This window comes from Bison bison, unplaced genomic scaffold (assembly GCF_000754665.1).
Source record: "Bison bison bison isolate TAMUID 2011002044 unplaced genomic scaffold, Bison_UMD1.0 scf7180017864068, whole genome shotgun sequence".
In the NCBI taxonomy this organism is placed as follows: Eukaryota; Metazoa; Chordata; class Mammalia; order Artiodactyla; family Bovidae; genus Bison; species Bison bison.
This window is the reverse complement of record NW_011494640.1, coordinates 1,051,653-1,075,774: the sequence shown is the minus strand read 5'-3', so window position 1 is coordinate 1,075,774 and position 24,122 is coordinate 1,051,653. Positions and strand designations below refer to the sequence as shown.

Genomic DNA, 24,122 nt, shown 5'->3' with positions numbered 1-24,122 from the left:
GGCCTCTCAGGCAACCCCCCAGGTGCCTACTCTGCCCCTGCAAGTCTCTTTGGGCCTCAGTTGGCCAGTCTGTGAAATGGGAGGAGGTCGGGCAGGGGCATCTCGGACAGACATGCTATTCCTCAGTACCCCCCATCTGTCTCAGGGCTTTGAGCTGGGTGGGGTGGGGTGGGGAAGTGTTGAACGCCAGGCTGAGTACCGGGGCTGGTGGGCTGGGTGCCTCACCCCCAGGTCTCCCCCAGATGGAGTGAGGAAAAGAGGTCCCTGGGAAGGACAGAGATCCAACCCATCCTGGTAACTGGGTCCCTTTCTCAGCTACACTTCTGGAAGACCATCTTAGAAATCAGAGACTTGAAAATCGCACAGCCTTGGGTTCCAATCTTGCTCTCACCCCTGATTCGTAGTGTGACCTTGGACAACTTGTCTCACCTGTCTGAGCTTCCATTTTTCCCCTCCGCAGAATGGGGCTAATAACACCCTCCTGAGAGATTAAATGAGATGCCGTGTGTGCTGGCCCACAGGAGGAGCTCGGTGAATGTTTGATGTCTAGATGAATGAAAAGGGGTGCCGACGCCATGCTTTAGACTCGGCAGCCCAGCGGGATCCCCGAGCTGGGTGAGCCCTGGGCAGCTCACGCCCCTCGTAGAACTTTTCCTCATCCATAAAACCAGGCTCGTGGTCTGTGCGCCACGAGGCGGTGGAAGGAATGAAGTGAGCGCACCGTGAAGTGAAAGGTCTCTGTGAGGCAGGTCTGAGGGCCAGGTGGAGTGGGCGTGGCAGATAAAGCCAACCCCCAGGGTCGGGGTCTGGAGGCTCAGATGGGGGCTGGACGTGGAGGAGAGAAGGGGCGGGGCTCCAGATGAGGCGGCGGAGCAGGGCCCCGTCTTCTCCAGGCTTCACACCTTTCCAGGAGGAGGGACATCGACTCATCTGACCTGGGAGCCAAAGGGTTAATGGGTGGTGCCCAGGGGCCAGGGGCATGGTACCAGAAGAAGAGGGTGCTGCCTGCATCAGGAGGGACTGAAATTAGATCAGAAGAGCCCTGTCAGGATGGCTTCAGGAGTGGCCTCCGTGGTGGGGACCCCCAGGGGCATCACTGGGATGGTCAATGGCTGACTCAGGGCAGGGGAAGGACCCTGGAAGGGTGATACCAAGGTGCTCACCAGCTTGAAAGGGAGCTTGTGTGTGTGTGTGTGTGTGTGTGTACGTACCGGGCAGCTTCTAGGATGGCCTCAGTAGGGGTAACAGGTCTCATTCATGGTGCACGTGGTGAGTTGGGGAGTGTGTGTGTGTGTGTGTGTCCTGGCATCCTCTCTCTGAGAAGCCAGCTGTCTATGACTCTGAGAGACATCTGCCTTCAGGGTCACTTCGGTTGTTGTATTATACTTAAGTCTACCCAGAAAGACCTAGAGTGTGGACATCCTGGAAATTTTGGCTTTAAAGTGCGTTCTTTGGATGATCAGGGCTGAAAGGGACTTAGATAATCACTTAGTCTTGTTTGAACTCCCAGTGGTGGGAGTTCATGGCTTTGTGATCTTGAGAAAGCGATTTAACCTCTCTGCGCTTTCACTTCCACCTGTGAAAACTGGGAAGGATAGGAGAACAAATGGGGTTAATATGTAAAGCTCTTAGCGTGGTGCCTGGCACATAGTAAACCCTCGGCAAATGGTCTTTTCTTGTTCTTTGACAAGGTTGTCATTCTGTGATTGGGAGCTGGTAGGTGTGGGGAGTGGAAGCATGGGGGACCATGGGAAGAGGAGATCACTCAGGGAATTCTTTTGTTTGTTTGTTTATTTTTGGCCGCACTGGATTTTCATTGCTTCATGCAGGCTGTCTCTAGTTAGAGCGAGCAGGGGCTACCCTCTCACTGTGCGTGGACTTACTATTGCCATGGCTTCTCTTGTTGCGGAACACAGGCTTTGGGGTGCACGGGCTTAGTTGCCTAGTGGCATGTGGGATCTTCCTGGATCAGGGATGGAACCTGTACCCCCTGCCTTGGCAGGTGGGTTCTGAACCCTGGACCACCAGGGAAGTGCCCAGGGAATTCTTCTGAAGCCCCCAGCCCTGGTGGTTCCTGCTCACTCCCCACCCCCATGATTTCAAGCATCCAGGAGCTCCTTACCCCGCTCCCCACAGCTGCTCTGGTTGGCTGTGAACACTGAGTTGCCAGGGCAAGATTGTCCTCACTTTTAATACTTAAATGTTGGGGGACCCCTGGGCGGTTCCAGGCCAGGCCCTGACAACAGGGATACCTTAGGGATCCGTAATTGTTAGCACCCAAGATGGCAGGGACTTGGGGACAGAGACTTTGAGTAAGGGATTTCTCCTTTTCAACATTCTTATCTGTCAAATAGGGACCATGACAGTGCCAGCCTCACAGGGATGTTGTGATGAGAAAATGAACTCCTTGGCTAGACCCAGCACAGCCTGCCAGGGCACTCTCAAGAGATGGGTCCTTTCTAGGAGGGAGCCTAGGGAGGGCTTCCTGGAGGAGGAGGTTTTACGCTAAGCTATGTGCCATATGACACTGAGCAAGCTGTAGCCTGCTCCAACCCTCAGCTTTCTCACCTGTCAACTGAGGACCAGTACTTGATGCATAGAACTGCTATTGGGGGGCATGGTGGGGGGAAGTCATACCATTCTCATGGCTGGTTGGGATTGGAACTTGGTGCCTTCTGCTCCCTGCAGAGCAGCACAGTGTCCCCCAGCTGTGAATTCAGTGTGTTTCTTGTTCCCTCATAATAGGGTTTGGCATGGGGTGTTTTTGAAAACAAATGGCTGTCCCATCCCATGGACTGGGGTGTAGGGTCCCAGGAGGCCCCAGGGCAGTGTTGGGGCAGGGGCAGCTTTGGACTCGAGACCTGGAAAATACTGGGGCAGCGGTGGGGTGGGTGAGAGGGGCATGATGGAGGGGAGAAGGTAAAAACAGAGCTCCCCTCACCCCGCAAGCTAGAGGTCCTGCTGAGTGTAGGCCTCCCTCCTGCCCCTCCCTTCGGAGCTGGGACCATCCCCTAGAGCTGCTGAAGGGGAGGGGAAAGGGATGGGTCCTTCCAGAGGGGGCTGCAGTAGAATTCCTTCAGGCTGGAGCAGACGGAGGAAGCTGGGGAAGCGAGGTGGTGAGCTGAACAGGGGCTGAGGCCCTGATTTGAGAGGCAGCATTGACACCTCCAAGGGCTTAATAATACAAAGAGCAGCTAATGCTCCCTGGGAGCCCTGCCTGTTGAGCACTTGGTATGTTTTGGCTCATTTAATCCTCATGATAACTTTTGGAGGTAGGAGTTGTTAGAACCCCCATTTTACAGATGGGGAAAACTGAGGCACAGAGAGGTTAAGCAGCTTGCTCAATGTCACGCAGTTGGAAAGTGGCAGAGCAGGATTGAGCCAGGGCCTGGCAGGCTAATAGAACTGGGTTGCAGTCCTGATTTCAATCTCTCTTGCCATGTGGTCCTGGGCAAGGTTCTTACTTCTCTTTTAGCCATCCCTACTCCCAAATTATGCCTACATTACCTGCTTCATGAATGCCTGCTCCTTGCCAGGCTCTGGGCCAGGCATGCCCCCTGTCTTTTTTCTTTTAATTCTCTCTGTAGCCTTGGCGCGGTGATGCTACACGTGTGGTCGGTGGGGGAAGGGTCTGGCTCTGGAGCCCTTGCTCCCCCACCGCCTCTCAAGGCTCCGTGATCTGTAAGTGAGCTCTTCTGAGGGTCTTGGGGGATGAATCAAGGGAGAGCCTTATAAACTGCAGGCAGTCAACAAGATGCAGGGGTAGGGGAGAGAGGCTTGTGTCTGAGTCATGTGACCATGGCGCAGGAGAGGGGAATGTTTAGAGCCTCAGGATGTTTAGCCTCAGGGTCTAAAAAGTTAACATGCCCCCGGGACACCCACTGGATGCCCCCAGTGTTGGGGCTGATTGTCTGCACAGATGACCAGGCCTGCCTTTGATCCTCTCTGACTCTTAGAAAGTTGTGTGGAATCCCGATCTATGTCCCTATCACCCCATCCCTGAGTCCTGGTCCTCTTACACATACGGGTCCCTCTGGCCTGAATGGCGGAGGCTCAGAGAGAGGGAGTGACTTGGAGGTCACACAGCAGTCTGGAGAAGGGTCAGACACTTTCTGGATAGACCGTGAGCACCTTGGGGAGGCTCTCTGGCTACCTTGCTCTTTGCTCTTCCCATGGCCAGCACTGTGCCTGGCCCAGAATGGAATGGTTTGAATGAATGAAGAGTGAATGAGTGAAGGAAGGGAGGAAGCCAAAACCATGAACTTTGGAGCCCAGACTGGGGCTCTGTGTTGTCTCCTGTGGAGGTGAGTTGGGGTGAAACGTTGAGGGATAGTGAGACTGGGAGAGTCCTGCTGGGTCCAAGCGTGTGCCTGTGGGCCGGGAGGAGCCAGGGGGCCATGGGGGGTGGGGGTGGGGGCCTGTGGTCTGAACACTGAGGCGCGGCCACCACATCTGGGTGGGACAGAAGCCCTGTGGTTCTGGGCTCCAGCCCAGCTGCTTGGAGCCCTGTGATTTTGTGTCGGGGATAGGGTGGGGAGGCGGGGTGGCTGGAGCCAGGAGCTGTCCCTGGGTCCAGGCCCTTGATCACCCCGCAACTGCCCCCTGAAGCAGAGAACAGGGTCTGGGCTGGACCACCTGGCGAGTCTTGCTGTTCCCCTAACATTCCACTGCATCCTGGGAACATCAGGCCAGCGCCCGCCCAGTAAACATTTGTTGACTGACACCCCCTCCTCTTGCCTTGGCTCCCAGCCTCCCAAGATTCCAGGAGGTTGGGTCAGCCTCTCTTCCGGCCCCCCTCCTTCCCTCCAGAGCAGGCCCTGGCCAGAGGGGCGTCCGCTCCCCTCCCCCCACTGACCAGGCCTAGTCTCAGCGCCAAACAGGAAGCCGTGATTACAGGGGGAGTCTGAGCAGCAATGGCTGAGGGCCCGGCTGGGGGATGGGGTGAGGGTGGCCCCTGTCAAGTGATCTGGCCCCTTCCCTACCTGGCTGCAGAGGGTGGAGGGCGGGGAATGCCTGTGGCAGCCTTTTATACCTAGTGGAGAACGTTCTCCATGCCCCAGCTGCCTGAGGTCTGCCTTCTTCCCATCCCTGGGTCCCCACCTGGGCCTTGATGATGTCTCTTTTGGGGGGTGGTCTCCAAACCTGAGGGTGCATGAAGTAGTGAAAGAAACAGGGGCCCCAGAGCCCACTGGACCAGGGCTGAGATCCTGCTTCTGCTGATTTCTGGCTGTGTGATCTTGGAAAGTTCACTTAACCTCTCTGAGCCTCAGTTGCCTCCTCTTTAAAAGGAGCTAAGAGTACCTCTGCCTCAGAGTTCTTTGAGAAAGAGAATACAGAACAATAAGGTGCCTGGTAAGAAGTGGGCTCCTCCTACAAAGAGCGATCTCTCCCACTTACCTGCTTTGGTCTTGCTCTTTTCCTGTGCCTTTCTTGGTCTCACTGAAGAATTGCTTTTGAGGGGGATGGAGATAAGGTTTTCTCTTAGAGAGTGTGGGAACCAGGTTTGAAGGATCATGGATGACCCAAAGTAGAGCCCTGGGGGTGGGGGCTGCCCTAGGAGGGAGAACTTGGGCGAGAACTCCCCATTGCAACAGGCAGGGCTGGGGCCGGATTAGAGGAAGCACTTTCCCGCTGCCTCATGCTGAGTTCACTGGGACTTTGGTTCTTTGGAGCTGTTGTTGGCAGCCTGTGGTCCAGTCTGGAGGTAGTAGATCAGACTTGATGACTCTTCAGGCCCTTCTAGTCCCGGAACCCCAGAGAGACCTTGCTATTGGAGGTATGGCCCAGAACAAGCTGACACCGGGCCCTCTCCCTTTCCTCCTGGCTGGGGAGCCCCTCAGCTGCGTTCCATTTATCACACACATCCTGGCCCAGAGTCGGTGACTGTTGATGTTTACATAGGACCTCAGGGATGGAAGAGCCTTAAAGAGACGATCAGCCCGGCAGCCTTCCAGGCTCACAGATGGGAGTCCTCAGGCTTGGAGATTGGCCTGGGGCCTTGCCCAAGGATTGGGGCTGATTCTCCAGCCTGTGGTCTCCTTGAGCCTTCTGACGCTGGTAGCATTCCACCCTTTAGAAGAAGGCTTGGAGATGTCAAGTCACCTGCCAGGGTTTACATGCCTGGGTGCTGGTGAAGCTGGGTGTTTGGTTGCTTTTCAACCTACTCTGGATTCTGTCTGTCCTGTTGCCAACCTCGTCATCACACTCCTCCAGGAGCAAGGTTTTCTGAGATGAGTGATGAGGGTTGGGGGTTTGGGGTGCTGGGGAGAAATCTGAGGGGTGGGAGTTGGGGGTGGGGGATAGTACTGATTAGGGCCTATACCCCACTTCTGGGATGGGCCATGGGCTTGCTTCCCTCTGGGGTCAGCCTCAACCCAAGCCCTCCCAGAACTCTGCACCCTGCTGTGCTGCCAGCCAGGCCCCACCCCCCATCCCACCCCCACTTCCCCCACCCTCCAAGCTCTGCTCACCAGCCCAGACTTTAATAAGGGTAATTTAGAATCAATCACCAGCAGGATCTCAGAAATCTAATTGCAGCAAGCTGATTGCCAATTCAACTGCGGGCACCAGGGGGCTGCGGGTGGCTCATTAGGCCTGTCTTGCCTCCCTGGGCTGGGGTTTGGGGGGCCGTGTGGGGACCGAGCAGGCAAGGCTCCGGGAGAGGTGGGGGTGGGAGTTATATTGGGAGCAGGGGAAGGCTATTCTTACTTCCTGGGGTGTCTGGCAGAACCCAGATACTGCCGCCCTCTCCAGGGTCCATGGCTACAGCAGGCGCCCATGTCTGTCCCCACCGTTTGCTCATCCACCATATGTTTACTGCGACTCCTCATGGCCAGGCTGCCGTCGAGGGTGCGCTGGAGGTGTCCGCTGCTGAGTTTTACTTGGTTCCTGCCCTCAAGTTGCTCTGCTGTTGGGGAGCCAGGTGCAGTGGTGATAGCGATAGTGGCCAGTCCTTACAGAGCGCGTGCGATGCACCAGGCAGTTCCACGTGCCTAACCTGCTTTATCCCAGTTCTTACGACGAGACTACGCCGTAGGTATTGTTACCCCATTTTGCACATGGTGACACAGAGGCCCAAGAGCTTAGGCAGTGTGTTTCAGGTGAGACAGTTAACAAGCTGCCGGAGTGTGCTTCCTGAGATGCCCTGTTGTTTGCTAGGGTAGGCCGAGGCGGCTTGGGGCCTGTCTCTTGATGGACTACTCTGTTCATTCTGCAAACGTGATTGAGCACTTGCTGAAGGCCTGGCCCTGTGCCGGCGGCTATGGGTGTGCAGGGGTATCTCGTGTGTGTCCTGCCTCTTGTCGGTGAGCCTTGTTTGGTGGGTTTGTGTCCATGTGAGGGCAGGCATTGAAGAGAAGCAGGGAGGAGGCCCTGCTTCCCTCCCCGACGGCTTCGAATCCCAGCTCTGCCACAGAAGCTTCGTGAATCTGGGCACGTGACTCCTTGAGTTCGCCTTTTCTCCTCCTCTGTCACCTGGGCCAGTAACATCTCGTTCACTAGGCTGGGATGAGGAGCAGTGCTGGGGGAGGGGCAGCTAGTTAATGAGTTAGCAGCTAGTTAAAAGGAAGCTGCTGCTGAATAGTTACTTGTATTTTACTTGTTTTAATGGTTATACTTTCCCTAAGATTGTTGTGTCTCAGAGTGACCCTGCTTCAGGCTTGTCCTATGACTATGGGGCAACTTCCCACCTCCCACCCCCATCCCCAGCATCTACTTTCACATCTGCAAAGTGGGGCAATTGGGCTGGGTGACCCAGTGGCTCTTCCAGTCTTCACATTTGAGGAACTCTCAGAAAGACCAGAAGCCAGAGAGGGCAGGAGCTGACCTGGGGTAGCCCAGCTGGGAAGAGAGGGCAGGCCGGCTGGGCTGGGCAGAGGACAGGAGGCCTGCGTCCTTCAGGTGGTCTGTCTGTTGTTCCTTCTGGGCCAGGGTAGGAGGTGCCCTTTCCTCGCCCATCACGCTGAGCACCGTCTTCTGTCCTGGCCTCTGGGACATGATCCAGGCCAGTTGGAGGCTGGGCTGCGAGTCTGGTTTCCTGGGCAGAGAGTTTCCTGGGCAGGGAGTCCAGTGCCTGAGGTCTTGTCCGTACTCTGCTGCTGACCTGCCAGTCACTTTTAGCTGCTGTTTACTGATGTCCCTTCTGTGTCTGGCTTGTGCTGAGCACTAGGAACTCTGAGGGGGCTCAGCCTGGTCCCTGACCACAGGAAGCTTCCAGTTAGGTGAGGGGGTGAGGAAGTGAGTCAGGGGAAAGAGAAGTTGGTTTTTGGCTCTAGGGAATCAGGGAGGGCTCCCTGGAGGAGGTGTCCTTTGTTTCAGGCCTTGAAGGATGGCAGCAGATTGATAGGCAGAGGGATCAAGATGGACAAAGGCTCAGAGGTGGGAAAGGTCATGGTATAATAGGGAACTGAAATGTGGTTAAAGGCAGTAACTCCCAGCTGGGGGAAGGGAGCCATATGTGAAAGTGGGAACATATTTCCCTTGCGGGGTGGGGAGCCATTGCTGGAGGGTGTGCTGTTTCTAATGAGAGTGTGTTGCTTCTTGCATTTAACGGACGTTCACTGGGCACCTCCTGGGCCTGGCCCTATGCCACAGGATGTTTTTGGGCAGAACATTTGAACACCATAGTGCCTTGGCATGGGAGACCCCAGTGGCTCACAAGGTGGGCTTTGAGTCCAAAGCAAGGCATTGGATTGGGTTTCATCCTCAAGGTAGAGGACATTGGTCTGTAAAATAGGTGCAGCCCCATCTTGCCCTGGGGGGCTGGCGTGTGATGCCAACAAGAGTATGGATGTGGTAGTGTTAATATTGAATGATGCCTGCTGAGGGCCTGCCACGTGTGATACACCCTGCCTAATGTCTCATGTATAAAAGCTCACTTAATCCTTACACGCTTACGAAGGAGGCACCGTTATCACCTTGATCCTACAAAAGAGAGAATTGAGGCACAGAGAGGTTGAAAAATATGTCCAAGATCACAGAGCCAGTAAGTGGCACACTTGCTAGGGTTTGAACCCAAGCAGTCTTCCTGGGCTTGCAAGAGTCAGACACGACTTGGTGACTAAGCCATACCACCGGTCTAGTGTCAGATCTATCCGGTACAGAAGCGCTGCTCCAGGCTACCGTGTGTGCTATGAACTGTGAAGGGTGGTGCCCTGAAAGGATGAATTTAAGGCCAGTCAGGTCCTGCTGGGCGAGCCTGTGGGGACGCTGTGGGGGAGCCCTGGCCCGGCTTTGGGCTCTTGGCTTCTGTATGGGGCTTCTCTGTTGCGTGTTTTCTGTTCGGGTTGGGCCGTGGGCTGAGGCCAGCCCACACTGGGGAAAGATCAGAGGACTAAAGATGATTTGCGCTGGAAGGGCCTTGGAAACACTGTTGTCCAACTTTTTCATGGTCCTGAAGGGGAAACTGAGGCCAAGGGAATGACCTCATTCCCTTGGGTCCTTTGAGAGCTAGCAGTTCATCCTTTCTGGAGGAGGGCATGGCAACCCGCTCCCGTATTGTTGCCTGGAGAATCCCCATGGACAGAGGAGCCTGGTGGGCTACAGTCCATGGGGTCGCAGAGTTGGACACACCAAGCAACCAAGCACAGCACAGTCCAACCTTTTTGTTTAACCTACAAGGAAGTTGAGGCTCAGAGAGGCACAGTGACTTGTGTGAAGTAACACAGCAAGGCTGTGGCTGAGCTGGGACTAAGAACTATGTCTCCTGACTCCCAGGCAGGACCGTGTCTCTTCTTTTTACCTGTCTCTTTGTGTGAAGACTGCAGGCCCAGCTCCCACTGACCTCTCCCAGGAAGCCTTTCCTAGCCTCTTCAAGAAACTGAAACTGAAGTCGCTCAGTTGTGTCCAGCTCTTTGCGACCCCGTGGCCTGTAGCCTACCAGGCTTCTCCGTCCATGCGATTTTCTAGACAAGGGTACTGGAGTGGGTTGCCATTTCCTTCTCCAGGGGATCTTCCTGACCCAGGAATCGAACCCGGGTCTCCCGCACTGCAGGCAGAGGCTTTATGCTCTGAGCCACCAGGGAAGCCCCTATGCCAGACTGATTCCGTTCAGTGCTCTCAGGGTGCTTCTCTAGCCTCATCCTTTTGCCCCACACCGCTCTACCACCCAAGACTCCTGGCTATTCCCTGAGCACAGAGTACAAGGTTACGTCTTTGGCTTTCCAGTCTACCCACACGCTCTTCACTCTCCATGGACTGTTATTCTCCAGCAAACTCCTACTCATCTTCCAAAACCTATCACAGATGTCCCCTTCTCTGGGGATCATTTACCAACCTCTCCTCCCAGCTCCCAAGCACAGTGAGCCCTTCTTCAGCCCCTTCCCTCCTGCCTCCCCGTTCTAGAGTCCCAGCCACCGCTCTTCTACAAGCAATAGGATCCACTGCTGAGCTTTGTGACTTCAGCTTTACAGTGTCTGGCTCCCCACAGGGTTCCATCCTTAAGTCCCTGGAGCCCTCACCTGGATACATGGTTGCAGCAGCTGCCCGACCATTACATCATCTCCCTGGTCGGCCTCACACTTATGTTTCCTTCCTTTCCCTCAATTCAGACATTGCTACATTGTTCCCTCCTCTTTTCAGCCTCCTCATGGCTCTCCCCTGCTGTCACACCGCCTCCTTTCTCCCCAGCGCCCTGCTCCTGTGATCCCCAAGCCTGGAGAAGAGGCGAGCGGGGGCTGGCAGTGGGGAGCAGTGGGCACTTGCTGCCTCACTACCCAAGGCTCAGGCTTGGTTATGGGAGCTCCTCCTGCTCTCTCCTCTATCTCCCGGCGCCCCCCATCTCCTGCCCACCCCCTCCTCTGTCTCTCCGTCTGTCCACTGTATGTACCTCCCCTTCCCTCCATCCTTTTCTGTCTCCCTCCTCTTTCCCTGGTTCCCCCGAGGGCTCTGCCTCATTCCCTCCCTGGAACCTCCCATCTCTCTGACTGCGACCCAGAGAGGGTAGGACCTGAAGGGGGACAGGAGTCTTTGGGGGCCGAGAGGTGTTTAGGGTCAGGGCAAGAGGGGCGACTGGACTCCGCACCCTCTGGGCCCAGGAACCCCACACCCCCACCCGTTCCCTTTGTCCTCCCCTCCAGAAGCGTAGTTTCCTGGACAAAGGGCCACAGGAAGTGAGCCCCTGGTCGCGCTGTTTGGGTGAGGATGTGGTGCCCAGAGACGGAGCCTGGATGTTCAGGATCCCCAGCAGTGAGAGGCAGAACGTCTCCTCCAGGGAGCTGAGCCCTGGCTTGGCTGAGTTCTGTTGTTCCGTGAGGCGGGAAGCTGGAGCACTCGTTGGGGACAATCTCAGATCCAGTCTGTGTCTGGGGGCTGCGTGCGAGGCTGTGGTTGTGCCCGGGTGATCCTTTATCTGTGTGGATCTAAGGTCACATTTCTCTCTCGGTTCGGGTGAAGGGCTGGGTTTGTGGGTGCGTGTGGTGCTCTGTGTGTGTGCTGGTGCACGAGGGGCCCAGGGGTCCCCGTGGGTAGGAAGGAGGTTTGTGGCTGCTCCTTTGCCATCAGCTGTTTCGGTGGCTCTGATGTGAGGCTAGGGGAATCAGGAGCCCCCTTTCTCGGCTGTAAGGGGGCATGCTTCCAAGACCTGGGGTGGCCATGGGTATTAGCAGCTCCCAGGAGGACAGCAGAAGTTAGGGGACGCTCTCCCACCTCAGGGTGGGGGGATTGATGCACAGGTGGAAGCACATGCAGACCCATTTGTGTGTGTGGAAGAGCACACACCTGTCCTGCGCACACGTGTGGAGACACAGACCCATGTATGTGGACACATGCAGGCATTCAGAAACAGGGATACACGCTCCCCCTAGTGCACGTGAACCACGCACAGAGACAGCCCTTGTGCTCACAAGAGCACATCTAGGCCCACATCTCAGGCATCTCAGCCCAACCAAGACAGCCTGAAGGTGTGTGCGCACAAATGCAGCTGCACGCCTGCCCAGAAATGCCCCTTCGAGTGCCACCTGCGTGCCTCCTCATGACTGCCTGCACACGCGCGTGCACACACACACACACGTATGTACATGGGTTGCTGGGCTTCTAAACTACCAGGAATGTGTCCGTCCTTAATCCCAGCTCTTAATCCCAGAGTCCAGGGAGCCCAGGCCAAAGGGGCAGCTGGTCAGCCGGCCTCCTTAGAGGTGATTAAGGCATGGGCGGGGGCGGGTGCAGGGGACGCAGAGCTGTGTCTTCTGCCTGACCTCCAGGGATGCCACAGAGCTCAGAGCTTGGGTTCCATCTGAGACTTGGTTACATGGAATTTACCAACCCTGGGGTGCAGACCTGCTGAGGAGGCCAGCCAGGGGTGTGGCTGGTGTGTCTCCAGGGAGAGTGACAGCTGTGTCAGACCAGGGAAGGCAGTCCCTTGATTTAACCACCTGCCTGCTGGGGTCTCAATGGGAAGCCTTCTGGGCATTCTGACCTCTGGGAACCCTGTTTCTGGCTGGAGCGCTTCTGGACCAAGCAGGAAAATGAGGCCCAACTGGGAGATGCTGAATTTGGGGTCCTGAGTGGGGAGGAAGGTGGTCACTGAGACAAGGGTGGGATGGGGAGGAAGTGGGGGCTGAGTTGGGCCTCGAAGGTGTCCACGCCTGGGGCATTCGGAGGTGCACGAGGACACGTTGGATTGTCACAGTATGGGGGGTGCTGCTGGTGGCATTTACTGGGTGGGGGTCAGGGCTGCTACAGGGCCGGGAGAACTGTCCCACCCCGGCGTCTGCAGTGCTCCTGTCGAGAACCGCTGTCAGGTCAGGCAGCCTGGGAGGGGTCAGTGTGGGCCACAGCTCAGAGTTGAGACTGTCCCCAGCGCGCCGTGGGAGGGAAGGCCATGCATACTGCCCAGGGCGCCATAGAGGGGCACTGAGGTTGTGCAGGCAGAGTCCTCCTAGCCTGGCCCGCTTGGATGTGTCCGTGTGGGTCTCTAAGGGGTGGCTGTGATAATGGCGGAAAGAGGGTGGTTCTGGTTTCAGACTCTGACCACTGCTCGTCAGCTGGGTGACCTTGGGCAGCTGTGGGGTGGTTTTGAGAATGTGGGTTTCCTTGGCTCAGAGTCCAGCCAGCATGTTGTTGCACCCAGAGCTGGCGGCCAGTAGCGGTCATCGTGGGGGCCGTGGTCATGAGAGGCTTCTGTCACGGCAGAGGTGACAGCCACCTGGGGTCTGGGGAGCAAGCTGGTCCTGGGAACAGCCCTTTGCCGCGTGTCCATCTGTGAGCCTGACTTTTCCAGTCCAGTCCTTTCTCCCACGGGCTCTGTCTGCTCTGGCTCCAGGGCTGGACCATTTGGGCGCATTCATCTGGACGTCCCTGGGGTCTTGCTCTGGTGTGGGGCTGGTCGTGGTGGAGCCCCCGCTGTGCGGAGGGGGACCAAGTTGGTATGACTGGGGCTCTGATGGCAGACGCCCAGAACAGGACCTCTGAGCCTGCCTGCAGAGGGTTTGATGGGTCAGCTGACGGAGTTTTTGGCCTGGGAGTCATGTTTAAGTGAGAAGAGGAGGACGTGTCTCCCTCTTGGATTGTGGGGCTCATGAGGGCTGGGCACTCAGGGTCCCTAGAACCCTGTGGGTGTTTGGACTTCATTTGAACTCAGGAGGGGGGCAGAGCCTATGGCAGGGCCTGGGGATGGGCTGGCTGGACACCAGGGTGCCCTGGACTGGTAGGAAGCTGGTGAGGATGCTGGGGCGATGACAGGGGGATGCTGGGGTTTTCTTTGGTTCCCTCCACCCACAGCTGAGACAGAGAGCTGGGGGGGTCCCCGTGGGGTTCCTGGTTCCCCCCACCCTCCGGGTTTGTTGTGGCCCCCTGCCCTGCAGCCTGAGCTCTGAGGGGCCCTCCTCCCCTCTCAGTGACCAGACGGGGAATGGGGATGGCGAGGTGGTGAACCGGAGGCTGGAAACTCAGGCAGCGTGGGCTTCAAACTTGGATTCATCCTGGTTGGGGTTTGGGGGACGCCAAACACCTGTCAGAGGCCCTCTGTGCAGCGAATAGGGAGTGGAAACCAGCCTGGGGCTCGGCGGCTGCCAGCTGGGCTGGGGGGAGGCGGGTGCCTGGGAGCCGCGTGCAGGCAGGGCGGGATGGGGCGTGGGGTGGGCCCCGCGACCTGTCTGTCCTCCCACAGTCCTAGACAGACACACAGGGGCAGAGGCAGATGGACTCATCTTCAGACTCGTCGCCGCTGGGACCCTCCGTCCTCCTCACCCCTTCCCTGGCAGGGGCGTATCCTCAGGTCTCTTCCTGAGGGCAGCCAGGGGCCAACCACGTGCCCAGAGGGTCCAAGTGGGGACATCCCGGCACCACCGAAGGCTGGAGCTAGGGACACTGGGTCTGGCAATGCAGGTGGCAGCCAGCCTGAGTTTGGGCCGTCTGCCTCCTCTGGGTCACTCTTGGCTGAGCCTGCCCCTTCCAGTGGCCCCACCTGACAAAGTAGCCTTTGACAAGCGCAGGGGAGGCAGCTGCTGTGCTGGGGCTGTCCCACTTGTGGTCTGCAGAATCAGTGTTTGCCCTTCGGAGGTCGGGGCTGGGGAGGCTAACCTGGGGCTTAGTTAGGGTTTACTAAACAAGGTGAGGAGGTGCACCATTCAGGATAAGGCTCACCTCCTCTGCCATCTAAGCATTTGAGTCGAGGCTCTGCTGTGTGACCCCGGGCAAGTATCTCACCCTCTCTGAATGGCCATCATACATTCATTCTTCTCTTTATTATGATTTATTATGATTTAACTCATATTCTGTACAATCCACCCATTGAAAACATATAATTAAAGGGGTTTTAGTGTATATACAGTTTGCAACCACCCCCAATATCATTCATTTTTATTACCCCCTAAAAGAAGCCCTATACCTATTAACATCACTCCCTATTCCCCCCAGTCACCCAATGCTGAGCAATCACTAATCTACTTTCTGTCTCTCTGGATTTGCCTATCCTGGACATTTAATATTAGTGGAATCATATAGCATGTGGTCTTTTGTGACTGGCTTCTTTCTCTCAGCATATATTTTCAAGGTTCATCCATGTGGTAGCACGTATCAAGACCTCACTTCTTTTTTAATTGAATAATATGCCATTATTTGGACACATCACTTTTTTTTCTTCTGTCAGTTGACAGATATTTGGGTTATTTTAGCTGTTACAAATAATGCTGATATTTTTAAAATGTGTGGACATATGTTTTCACTTCCCTTGGATGTATGAACATATGCCCTAGGGGTCGAATTATTGGGCCATATGGTGGTAACTATGTTTAACCTTTTGAGGACCTGCCAGACAGTGCTCCAGAGTGACGGAACCATTTTCCATCGCCACCGTGGTACTTGAGGGTTCAAACTTCTCCACATCCTCACCACTACTTGTTATCTTCTGACTTTCTGATCACATTATTCTTGCATCCATTCATGCCTCAGGTATTTATAGAACACCTGTATTTGACAAGTCAGGGTGCTCACTGCAAAATTGAGAAGAAAATTTATCCCTTGAGTTGTTTAGAAGATTTAACAGCACCATAGCTGTCAAAACCTCCATGCGCTTAGTGACAGGAGGTCACGATTATCAAGGAGAGAAGCTGAGGGCGGTCAGGAATCACGGGGCCTCTGTGTGCAGAGGAAAAGAGAAAGAACTCTGTGTTCTGACCGCAGACTCTGTGTCAGAACCTTTGCTTCAGTCCTCATGACCTTCTGGGCTATCCTGTTGGCCCATTTGCAGATGGGAAAACCGAGGCTCCGGCCATGCACCTTGCCCCAAGGTCACCCAGCCGAGAGGTAGCTAGGCTTTAGCTGTCTGTTTGGATCACTTCATTTAATCTTTCCAACCCTTTGAGATTGGTGCTATCACTCTGCTTATTTTGTAGAAGAGAATGAGGCTCAGAGAGGTGTACTTTCTTGCCTAGGGTCACACACTGCTGAGGGCCAGTGCTTGGGATTTGGATCCAGGCAGTCTAGCTTCAAAGCCCCTGCTTACTGTGAGATGAGGTCCCACCTGTCTCCTAGGACCCAGGAGATGAGGGTGAGGGCTGGGGCGAATCTCACAGCGTGTCATCTTGGGCTGACAGTGGCCCTGGCAGCAAATGTGGCCCAGGCAGGCCTCCTCCTGTTTTTTTTCCTGACTCCTTGCTCTGTGCCTCAGTTTCTTGTCTAGGCAATGGTGTTGAGGGCCCCTGAGGTCCCCATGACTCATATGGAGCCTAGCTTGTTCTATCCCATGGAGCCGCTCAGAAGCCAGGGGAATCATCCTGGGCTGGGGGTAGGGAGTTGCATCTCCACCGTGTGTGAGTTTGTGCTGGTTCTAAATACCCTGGCAAATGGAAGGGTGAGGGAGACCACAGCCAGACTCCTCAGGAGGCTGCACACTCACTCCCGGATGGGCACATTTCGTGTGTGTGTGGTGTGTGCCTAGTGTATGCCTGGGGTGGCTCTGAGGGGGATGGCAGAGCGATACGGTGTCCCAGCACAGCTGGAAGCACTGGCAGGGTCTGTCTGGTTTTCTGGAGTCCCAGAGGATCCCCAGGGCTGGCCAAGTCCCTGCGACCTCCGCCTCTGGCTTCAGGTGGCCCTTAAGACAGGGCAGAAGCACCCTGTGCCCTGTGGGCTTGCGTTTTTTGAGGTCTCATTCTGTGGGGTGAGGACCAGACACACTGCACTGGGGTCTCTCTCTGCTTTCCCAGTCCCTCCCTACTACAAGCTCCCCATCCCACCTGCCTTGCTCCCCTCAACTCCATCCTGACTTTGCCAGCTGAGTTCTCTGTCACTTCCAGCAGGTTGACTGGCTTGAGTCTATGGAGTAAGGAGGCCCATTCTGCCTGGTCCCGTCCGTAAGGGGCCTGGTGCTTAGTGGGTGTTCAGTAAATGCTCCAGCCCTCCCAGCCCACGCCTGGTTGTAAGGGGACCAGAACTGCAGGCTCCACTGGGAACCTACCCTTCTGCATGTTTTGCATATAATTTGCATGTTTATTTTATGACAAACAGCTGGGATCAGTTCTGTCTCTCTTCCCTCCTCCTAGATGAGTTGGAGCCCTGGTTGGCTTTTGGAGGGATCGGAGAGAACTTTGTCCACCCATCTGGTTTTATGGATGAGGAGACGGAGGCCAGAGGAGAGGGCCCTGCCTATAGTAATTAGAGAAATGGGTGAAGCGGGTCTGTAGGGATGATCCCATTCACAGTATTCAGGGAATGACTATTGATGGAGGCCAACTGTGTCCCAGCCACTGCCCCCAGGAGCTTTTCGAGGGGGAGTAGGCATTAGACAAGAAGGTCAATAAATAAACAAGCTAATTTCAGTCTGCGGTGGGCTATGAGGAGTAAGCCTGGTGTTGACAGAGTGATGACATGTGGGGAGGTTATGTGGATGGAGCTGGGGGTCAGGGAGGGCCACTCTGAGGAGGTGAGCTTTGAGCAGGAACACTGGGTCATACCCCAATACTTACTAGTTGCCTGGTAACTGCTCAGCGTGTCACAGCTGGAGTCTTGGTACATTGGGTATCATCATCCCATTTTGTGGGGGGGCAGACTGAGGCCCAGTGAGGTGATGGAACCTGACCAGGGCTCTCTGGAAGTCAGGATGGGTTTTTGTCAGTCAGTCTAGGAGATGTTTGCCAGGGCTGAGTCTGTTGGCAGGATCAGTTGCAGAGCCTGGAGACTCAATCCCAGGGGCACCTGCTGGTGAGTCGTGGGGTGGTGGGTGGGATGCTCACCTGAGCTGGGTCACCTGTCATGGGAACAGGACTTACTTTCCATTTCTTCTCATTCCTAGTCTGTCTCTCTGTGTGCAGGGTGCTGGGCTGGATGTGGGGGGCGGTGTGCAGACTCTGAAGCTTTCCTGCATTGCCCCTGCTGCTCGCCCCCCACCTTGAGGAACTTCCTGGTGAGGGGTGGAGGCAGGTGCGCAGGTCCAGCTAATCCACGGTTCATATTTGGCCCTAGTTGCTGTGTGACTTTGGGCTAGTTGTTTCACTTCTCTGAAGTTTGGTTTGCCCATCTGTGAAATGGGGCTAATAATCCCTACTGGTAAGATGTTCGTGAAGAGAAATGAGGCCAGGTGTGTATATTAAGTGCGTGCATCCTCTGTGGGAGCTATAACTGTTGCTCATGGTCAGGGAAAAAAAAAATCCCATTGTGTCCCTACTGGTGGCTTAACAGCCTCAGTCTCCTCGTCTGTAGATGAGGACAGTAGAATCTGCTTCCCAGGGTGGCCTAGTGCGTTCCATGAGGTCTGGTAGAAGGGGCCCACTGGAGTGACGGGAGACGCTTGTGGCCCCTTGCCCCCGGAAATGACAACTCAGTGGAGGTAGATCCACAAGAAGGGACTTCCCACTTCAGAACAGGCAGGTGGTTGGCAGGAGGTGGCCTCGCAGGGGAGGCAGTATTTGAGCTGCCAGAGCTTGCTGAGCGTGTCCCTGTCCTGTGGCTCGCAGGAGCCCGGGTATCTATAATAGTACCTGGTACCCAGGAGATGCTTCATAAAACGTACTGCTTGTCCTGGCTGGCTGGTCTAGTAGTTGCTGGCTGGGCAGAGCTGTGGAAGAGTGTTCCAGGAAGCAGGAATAGCATGTGCAAGGCCTGGAGGGAATCCACAAAGGATTCAGTGTGGGAGGAGCATGCGGGCTGGGCAGCTGGGGGCCTCAGTGGGTGGTCCTGCTCTCAGACACAAGCCTGGGGACAGGAATAATTGAGCAGGGTGAGTCAGGGTGGCTGAGAGGGTGACGCTAGAGGGCGGGCGGCCTGATGGATGGAGCGGTGACAGGGGCGTCCCAGGCCTGGGTCGAGGAGGAGGCTGCTCTTCCTAGATTGTGCTGTCACCCTCTGTCCTGGTGTAGGTGACAACGGAGAGGGCCTGGGGCTGGCAGGGTGGGAACTAGGCTGTTGGAAGAAGCCGGCGGGTGGCCTCTGGTTGAGATGTCTGATCTCCGATAGCTGTAAGCCAGCCGTGGCTGCCTGCCGGTCAATGCCGGGGGAGGGAGCTGGGCCCTGCCAAGCCAGCCAGTCTGCAGTGAGACGCAGCTCTGTAGACATTGGGCCACCAGCCTGCCAGCTCCCTCGGAGGCTTTTGTGTTCATTTCCTTTCTGCTGGTTCCTCTGTTTGCTCGTAACTCATGACCAGCCCCAACAGGGGTCTCGGCAGAATGACTGGGGCCAAGGAGTTTCAGAGAACCAGGGAACGGCAGACAGGGGAACTCAGAGCATGCTATTTCTAATAACAAAAGTACTCTGAATTTATTGTAGAAAATTTGGAAAATTCAAACAGATCCTGAGTGAGAAATGAAAAACTACTTATAATCCCACCACCCAGAGAGAGCCCCCTGGGAACCTTTAGTAGAATTCAGTGTTTAGAAATACACTTTGGTATTGAGTTCATTGCCAAATGAACTTTTGGTAATGTTCATTACCAGGATCAAGTTCTACATATTTTCCCTTTAACCTATTTTTTAAACTTAATGATGATCATAGTACTAAATAGCCAACATTTATCGAGTAATTCATTAATGTGTGGGCACCCTAAGTCTGTTACAGTGAACCCCACGAGGTGGTTATTATCTTTGTGTGGGAAAACCAGGCTGACAGAGTTAAGTACCTGTCCAAGGTCACCCAGGTATTGAGAGACAGAACTGTTTGTATGATCCTATCAACAGTCATGCTGCATTGCCTCATGACAACCAGAGTGTACATTTCCCCATGTCCTTGCATATTCTTTGAAATGAGTTTTAAAAAAACCCTTTTGTTATGCATTTATGCCTTTTAACGACCTGATTAGACAGTGTGGATTTGTGAAAACACAGTTATTGATAGCTGCATAATATTCCACGTCATGGTTGTTTCCTAAGTTCTTTAACTAGTCCCATGATGTTGGGAAAGTAGGTTATTTCCTCACTTTCTCTCTTATGAATAACACTGCCCTGGCTCTCTTTGACCCAAGGGCTGAATTCTTGGGCACCCAGAGTGTCCGAATCAGAAAGGCAGCTTAGAGCTCCAAGCCCTGGTTCATTTCCAAATGAGACTCGGAAATGGCAGAGACAGGGGTAGGGGGTGGGGGTGGGGTGGCTTGTCTGGGTCTGGGAGGCTGTGGTCACCTGAGCCAGGATGCTGCCCGCTCTCTGGTCCAGTGTAGATGAGGAATATTGCCACCGTGGGGAGGGGTTCTGGGGAGGATGGTTGGGAGCGCAGGGGTGGTAGTGGAAAAGGAGAGTATTCTAACAATGGAATGCGGCTGTGGCGTGGGGAGGCTCTGCTCTCAAGATGTCTCTTTGCAGAGCAGCTGGCTGAGAGGGGAGGGACCCAAAGGGCTGTTTTCCTACCCTCTAGGCTACCCTTGCGGGAGATTTGGGGGTGAGTGTTCGGAATAAAGGAGGTGGGGAGATGTGTGGGGGACCCGGCGTGTGTCTGGGCTGTGCTGGTTGTTTGTAGAGGGGCCTTCTCAGCCTTTGTGCCCCCTGCTCCTCCCCCAGGCCCCTCTGCTCCCTGGGACTTGGGGTCCGTGGCCCCTTCCCACTGACGCAGCCTCTGTGCCCTGCACCCCTCCGGCAGCCAGTAAATGTGGCGGCTGCTGGGTCTCCAGCCAGAGCAGCTGTGGACGGTGGCGGGGTGGACACCGAGGCGTCCCCCTTCCCGGGTCTGGACTCTCCATTGTGTTACCCCCTTGGCTGTCCTGCCGCCCAGAGCCTGGCCCCGGCCCACATTCCTGTGGTGACGCTCCGGGTCTCCGGGCTGGAGTTGGTGAGCGTGAGGGGCATTGAGTTCTCACAGGACTGAGGGCCTTTTGGGGACGGGGGCGGTGGTGGTGGGGGGCTGGTGGGAATGGAGCCTCTGGGGATCTAGAGGGCTCTGTCAAGACCACCCTGCTTCCGGGAGCAGGTGTGAAGTCCCACTGTGTGTCACTGGATGGATTGCCTCACCTCTCTGAATGCAGAGTCATAGGCTAATTCCCCACCACCCTCTCTTATCCCCTCTCTGAGCCTCCGTGTCCGCCTCTGTAAGAAGGGAGAGTGAACGTAGTGATCAGTCAGGCCTGAAGGTGGGGTCAGGGTTGGGGGTGACGTACCACAGTAATAGTAAATGGTTAGTTACTAAGTGCCAGCTGTGTGCTGAGCAACAGGAGTGCTTTTGGTGCATTATGTTGCTTGATTCTCACAACAGCTCCATGAAAAACATATTATTTAACCAAACAGAGGCTCAGAGAGGTTGAGTAACTTGCCCAGGGTCTCCCAGCAAGTAAGCAGAGCTGGACTTGAACCCAAGTACCCAAGAACCCAAAGCTGGGCCCCCAACCATTGCTCGCATGCCCTCTGGTCACAGGAGAGGGCAGCCCAAGTCTGGCTAATGTGGGGAAGGAAGCGCGCGCAGAATTAATTACACTTGATTTTATTCTTAGTTTTTGCAGCATGATTGGCACTGTGCAGGGTGCTGGGCTCCTGGCCTCCTGCCAGCTGACCTAATTTGTGTGTCTGTTTCTGTAACTCGCCCTTCCTCCCCCCTGCCCCAGCATCTCCTTTTTTCTCTCTCTGTGCACTCCCCTGCTGTGTGCCTTTGGCAAGCCCACTTAGGCTCTCTGGGCAGGAATAGTCGCATCTGCAGCCTGGGTGTAACTGTCTTGATTCTACTCCCCTCAGGAGTTCAGTGAGGCTTACGTGAGACAAAATCTTCAGAATTCATAATGAAATATTAACATCCACCTAGCAATAATCCCAGCTACATTTCTTTATTCAGCTCCCAGTGTTGGGTCCTGTCCTTAAGCCTATTACATGCATGATCTTCTTTGATCCTCACAGCACCCCTGCAGATCACATACTGCAATTGTCATCCCCATTTTACAGATGGAAAAACTGAGGTGCCAAGAGATTCAGTGGCTTGCCTGATGTTCGATGGGTAGTGAGGGGAGGAGCTGATTCATTCTGGTTTAACCTCTATGTTATCCTGTTTCTCTGGGCAGGCTTATGATGAGGTGGGGGAAGTAGGTAGTGGGGTGCTGGGCATGAGAGATCCTAGACTTCTGGTCTCCAAGGAAGGCTTGGAAGGAGGCTGGGGACCAGAAGAAGGAGATGCCTTGCCTTTCTGCCTGAACACGTCCCCTCCTCCCAACCCCACTAGAGAGGGACGGTGGTGGAAGTTACCCACCCCAGTGGCTCTAAAACCCTATGGAGAGGATCAGGTAGGGGTGGAGAAGAGCCAGTGGCTGGCAGCTCACATCACTGCTGGTCCCATCGGGGCAGGGAGCCTGAGTTACTTCTGTGGGTCAGGCTGTGGGTCAGCATAAAGTGAGATGGTGACGAGGGGCAAGTGAGGAGAAATGGCAGGGGGTGTGCCCATTGCGGAAGGCGCCGCATCTCACCTGGTGTTGTGTGCGTGCTTGTAGGTACCCTGGAGGGAAAGTGTGTGCGTGGTGTGTGCCTGGTGCGTGTGTGTGGAGGGGAGTGGAGGCAGGTGTCAGGGGCCTGTAGCTGGTTCTCTGAGTGGGGGGCGTGTGTGTGGTGCCGTGGGTGCCTTTTCAGGGACGCATGGGTGGAGCTTATGGGCAGTGGGTATTTGGGAGCATTTGGGGTGTTTGCCATGTGCCAGCATGTGTATGGTGTGGGCGGGTGGTAGTTCTGAGCTGAGGTTGTCCAGGGCCTGTGGGTCACAGGTTTAGGAACTCTAGAAGAGCAGCAGATTGGGGGCGACCTGGAAGGTTTGGAGGAAGGACCCATTGGCTGAGGACCCATGGTCATGTCTCAGTTCTAACCCCCGGGCTCAGTGCCTGCCTCTGCGAAGTGGGTATAATGAAGTTGTGGGAGGTGGTGCTGGTTGAAGCCAGTGGCACAGGTTAGAGTGCTTCCAGCACCTGACCTGGGATGGGGCCTCCACAAGGGTGGGCACTGGTTTCTAGAGCCTCCTGAGGACCCTCAGTAGCTCCCCCAGCTAGCTTGGAGTTTCCCCCGCTGCTGGGGGAGCCCCTGGGTGGGTGTCTTGGCCCAGACAGGTAGTGGCAGGAAGCAGAAGATACAGCCCCACAGTGGGCTCTGTGTGTGGGGGGAGTGTGAAGATGCAAGCGTGAAAAAAAGGTTGTTTACAAGTCGTGAGGTTTGGTCAGAGTCCAAGGGGTCACTGCCATGGGGAATATGAATAGCAGTGCTTGGTCATGGGGAGGGTCTGTGTGTGCCACCTGTGTGGCTGTGGGATCTTGCCGAGGTTGTGTGGGGTGTATTAGGTGAGGAGAGGGGTGCAACTGTGTGTCTGTGTGTGTGCAGCTGGAGGGCAGCAAATGGGTGAGCCCATGGTGGAATGTGCTAGGCTGTTGTCTGTGAGTTGTGGGTACACAGGTTGGGGTCGGTAAATGTGGATCACGACTGTGTGTGTGTGTGTGTGTGTGTGTGCATGCATGCATGCATACAGGCACTCTTGTTTGGGATATGTTTATCAGGCATGGGAGGGTGTGTGGTTTACCTGGAAGGGACACAGAAGGTTGGGGGAGGCTGGCATTTGACTTGGGTGCTCTTTTAAGGGAATTGGTATAGATTATTATGCTAATTATGCATGGAATTATGCAAATAGAGAGGTTGTTTGGGGGTCAAAGGCTGTTTGTCATCACCCCCTCTGGTACTTGTGACTTCAGGCTTTCCCTGCTGTCTCCCGGGTTCTCTTCCCCAACCCCCCTCCTCTCTGCAGCCCTGGAAGCTTCAGCTGCTGCCAGCACCCGTATAGCATTCCTGGGAGGGCCCTGTGAGCGCTGGTCCCCCAGGGAGGGGTACAGCTGGCACTTAGGCATGGGGGGTGTGCGGGCACGATGGAATCCTGCACCCCACCCCCACCGCACAGGTCTCAGGTGTCCCAGGGTTAAGTTTCCTGGGGTGAACTCAGGGGTGCCTGGTTGTTGGCCGGCACCCCCTCTACCTGATCCGGGGGCTGCTCATTATTTGGAAAGAATGTTCTCTTGGATGCAGATTTGGAAAATCACTGAGGTGGCCCCTTCCCCAGCTTTGTGTCTGATGAGCGTGAGGCTAAATTAAGATGTGAGAGAATTCTCTCCCTCCACCTCCCACTGTTGCCTTCTCTCTCTTTCTCTTGCACACCCAGCCCTCCCTCCACTCCCTCCTCCCTGTCACCCCTGCCCCTCTGACCCCCGGCTTCCCTCTGTCCTTGCATCTCTGTCCCCATCCGGTCCCTCGCCCTCCCCCTCC

The 24,122-nt window shown here is 55.4% G+C and overlaps 1 protein-coding gene across 1 annotated transcript in view; it reads left to right on the top strand.

Annotated features, from left to right (window-relative positions):
* Positions 1 to 999: 999 nt before the first annotated feature.
* The window catches only part of SDC3 (syndecan 3), a 36,553-nt gene continuing 13,430 nt past the window's right edge, over positions 1,000 to 24,122 (top strand). Inside the window, 1 exon segment of the mRNA XM_010836881.1 lies at positions 1,000 to 1,074. Coding sequence (XP_010835183.1) covers positions 1,051 to 1,074 — 24 coding nt within the window. The 5' untranslated portion in view covers positions 1,000 to 1,050.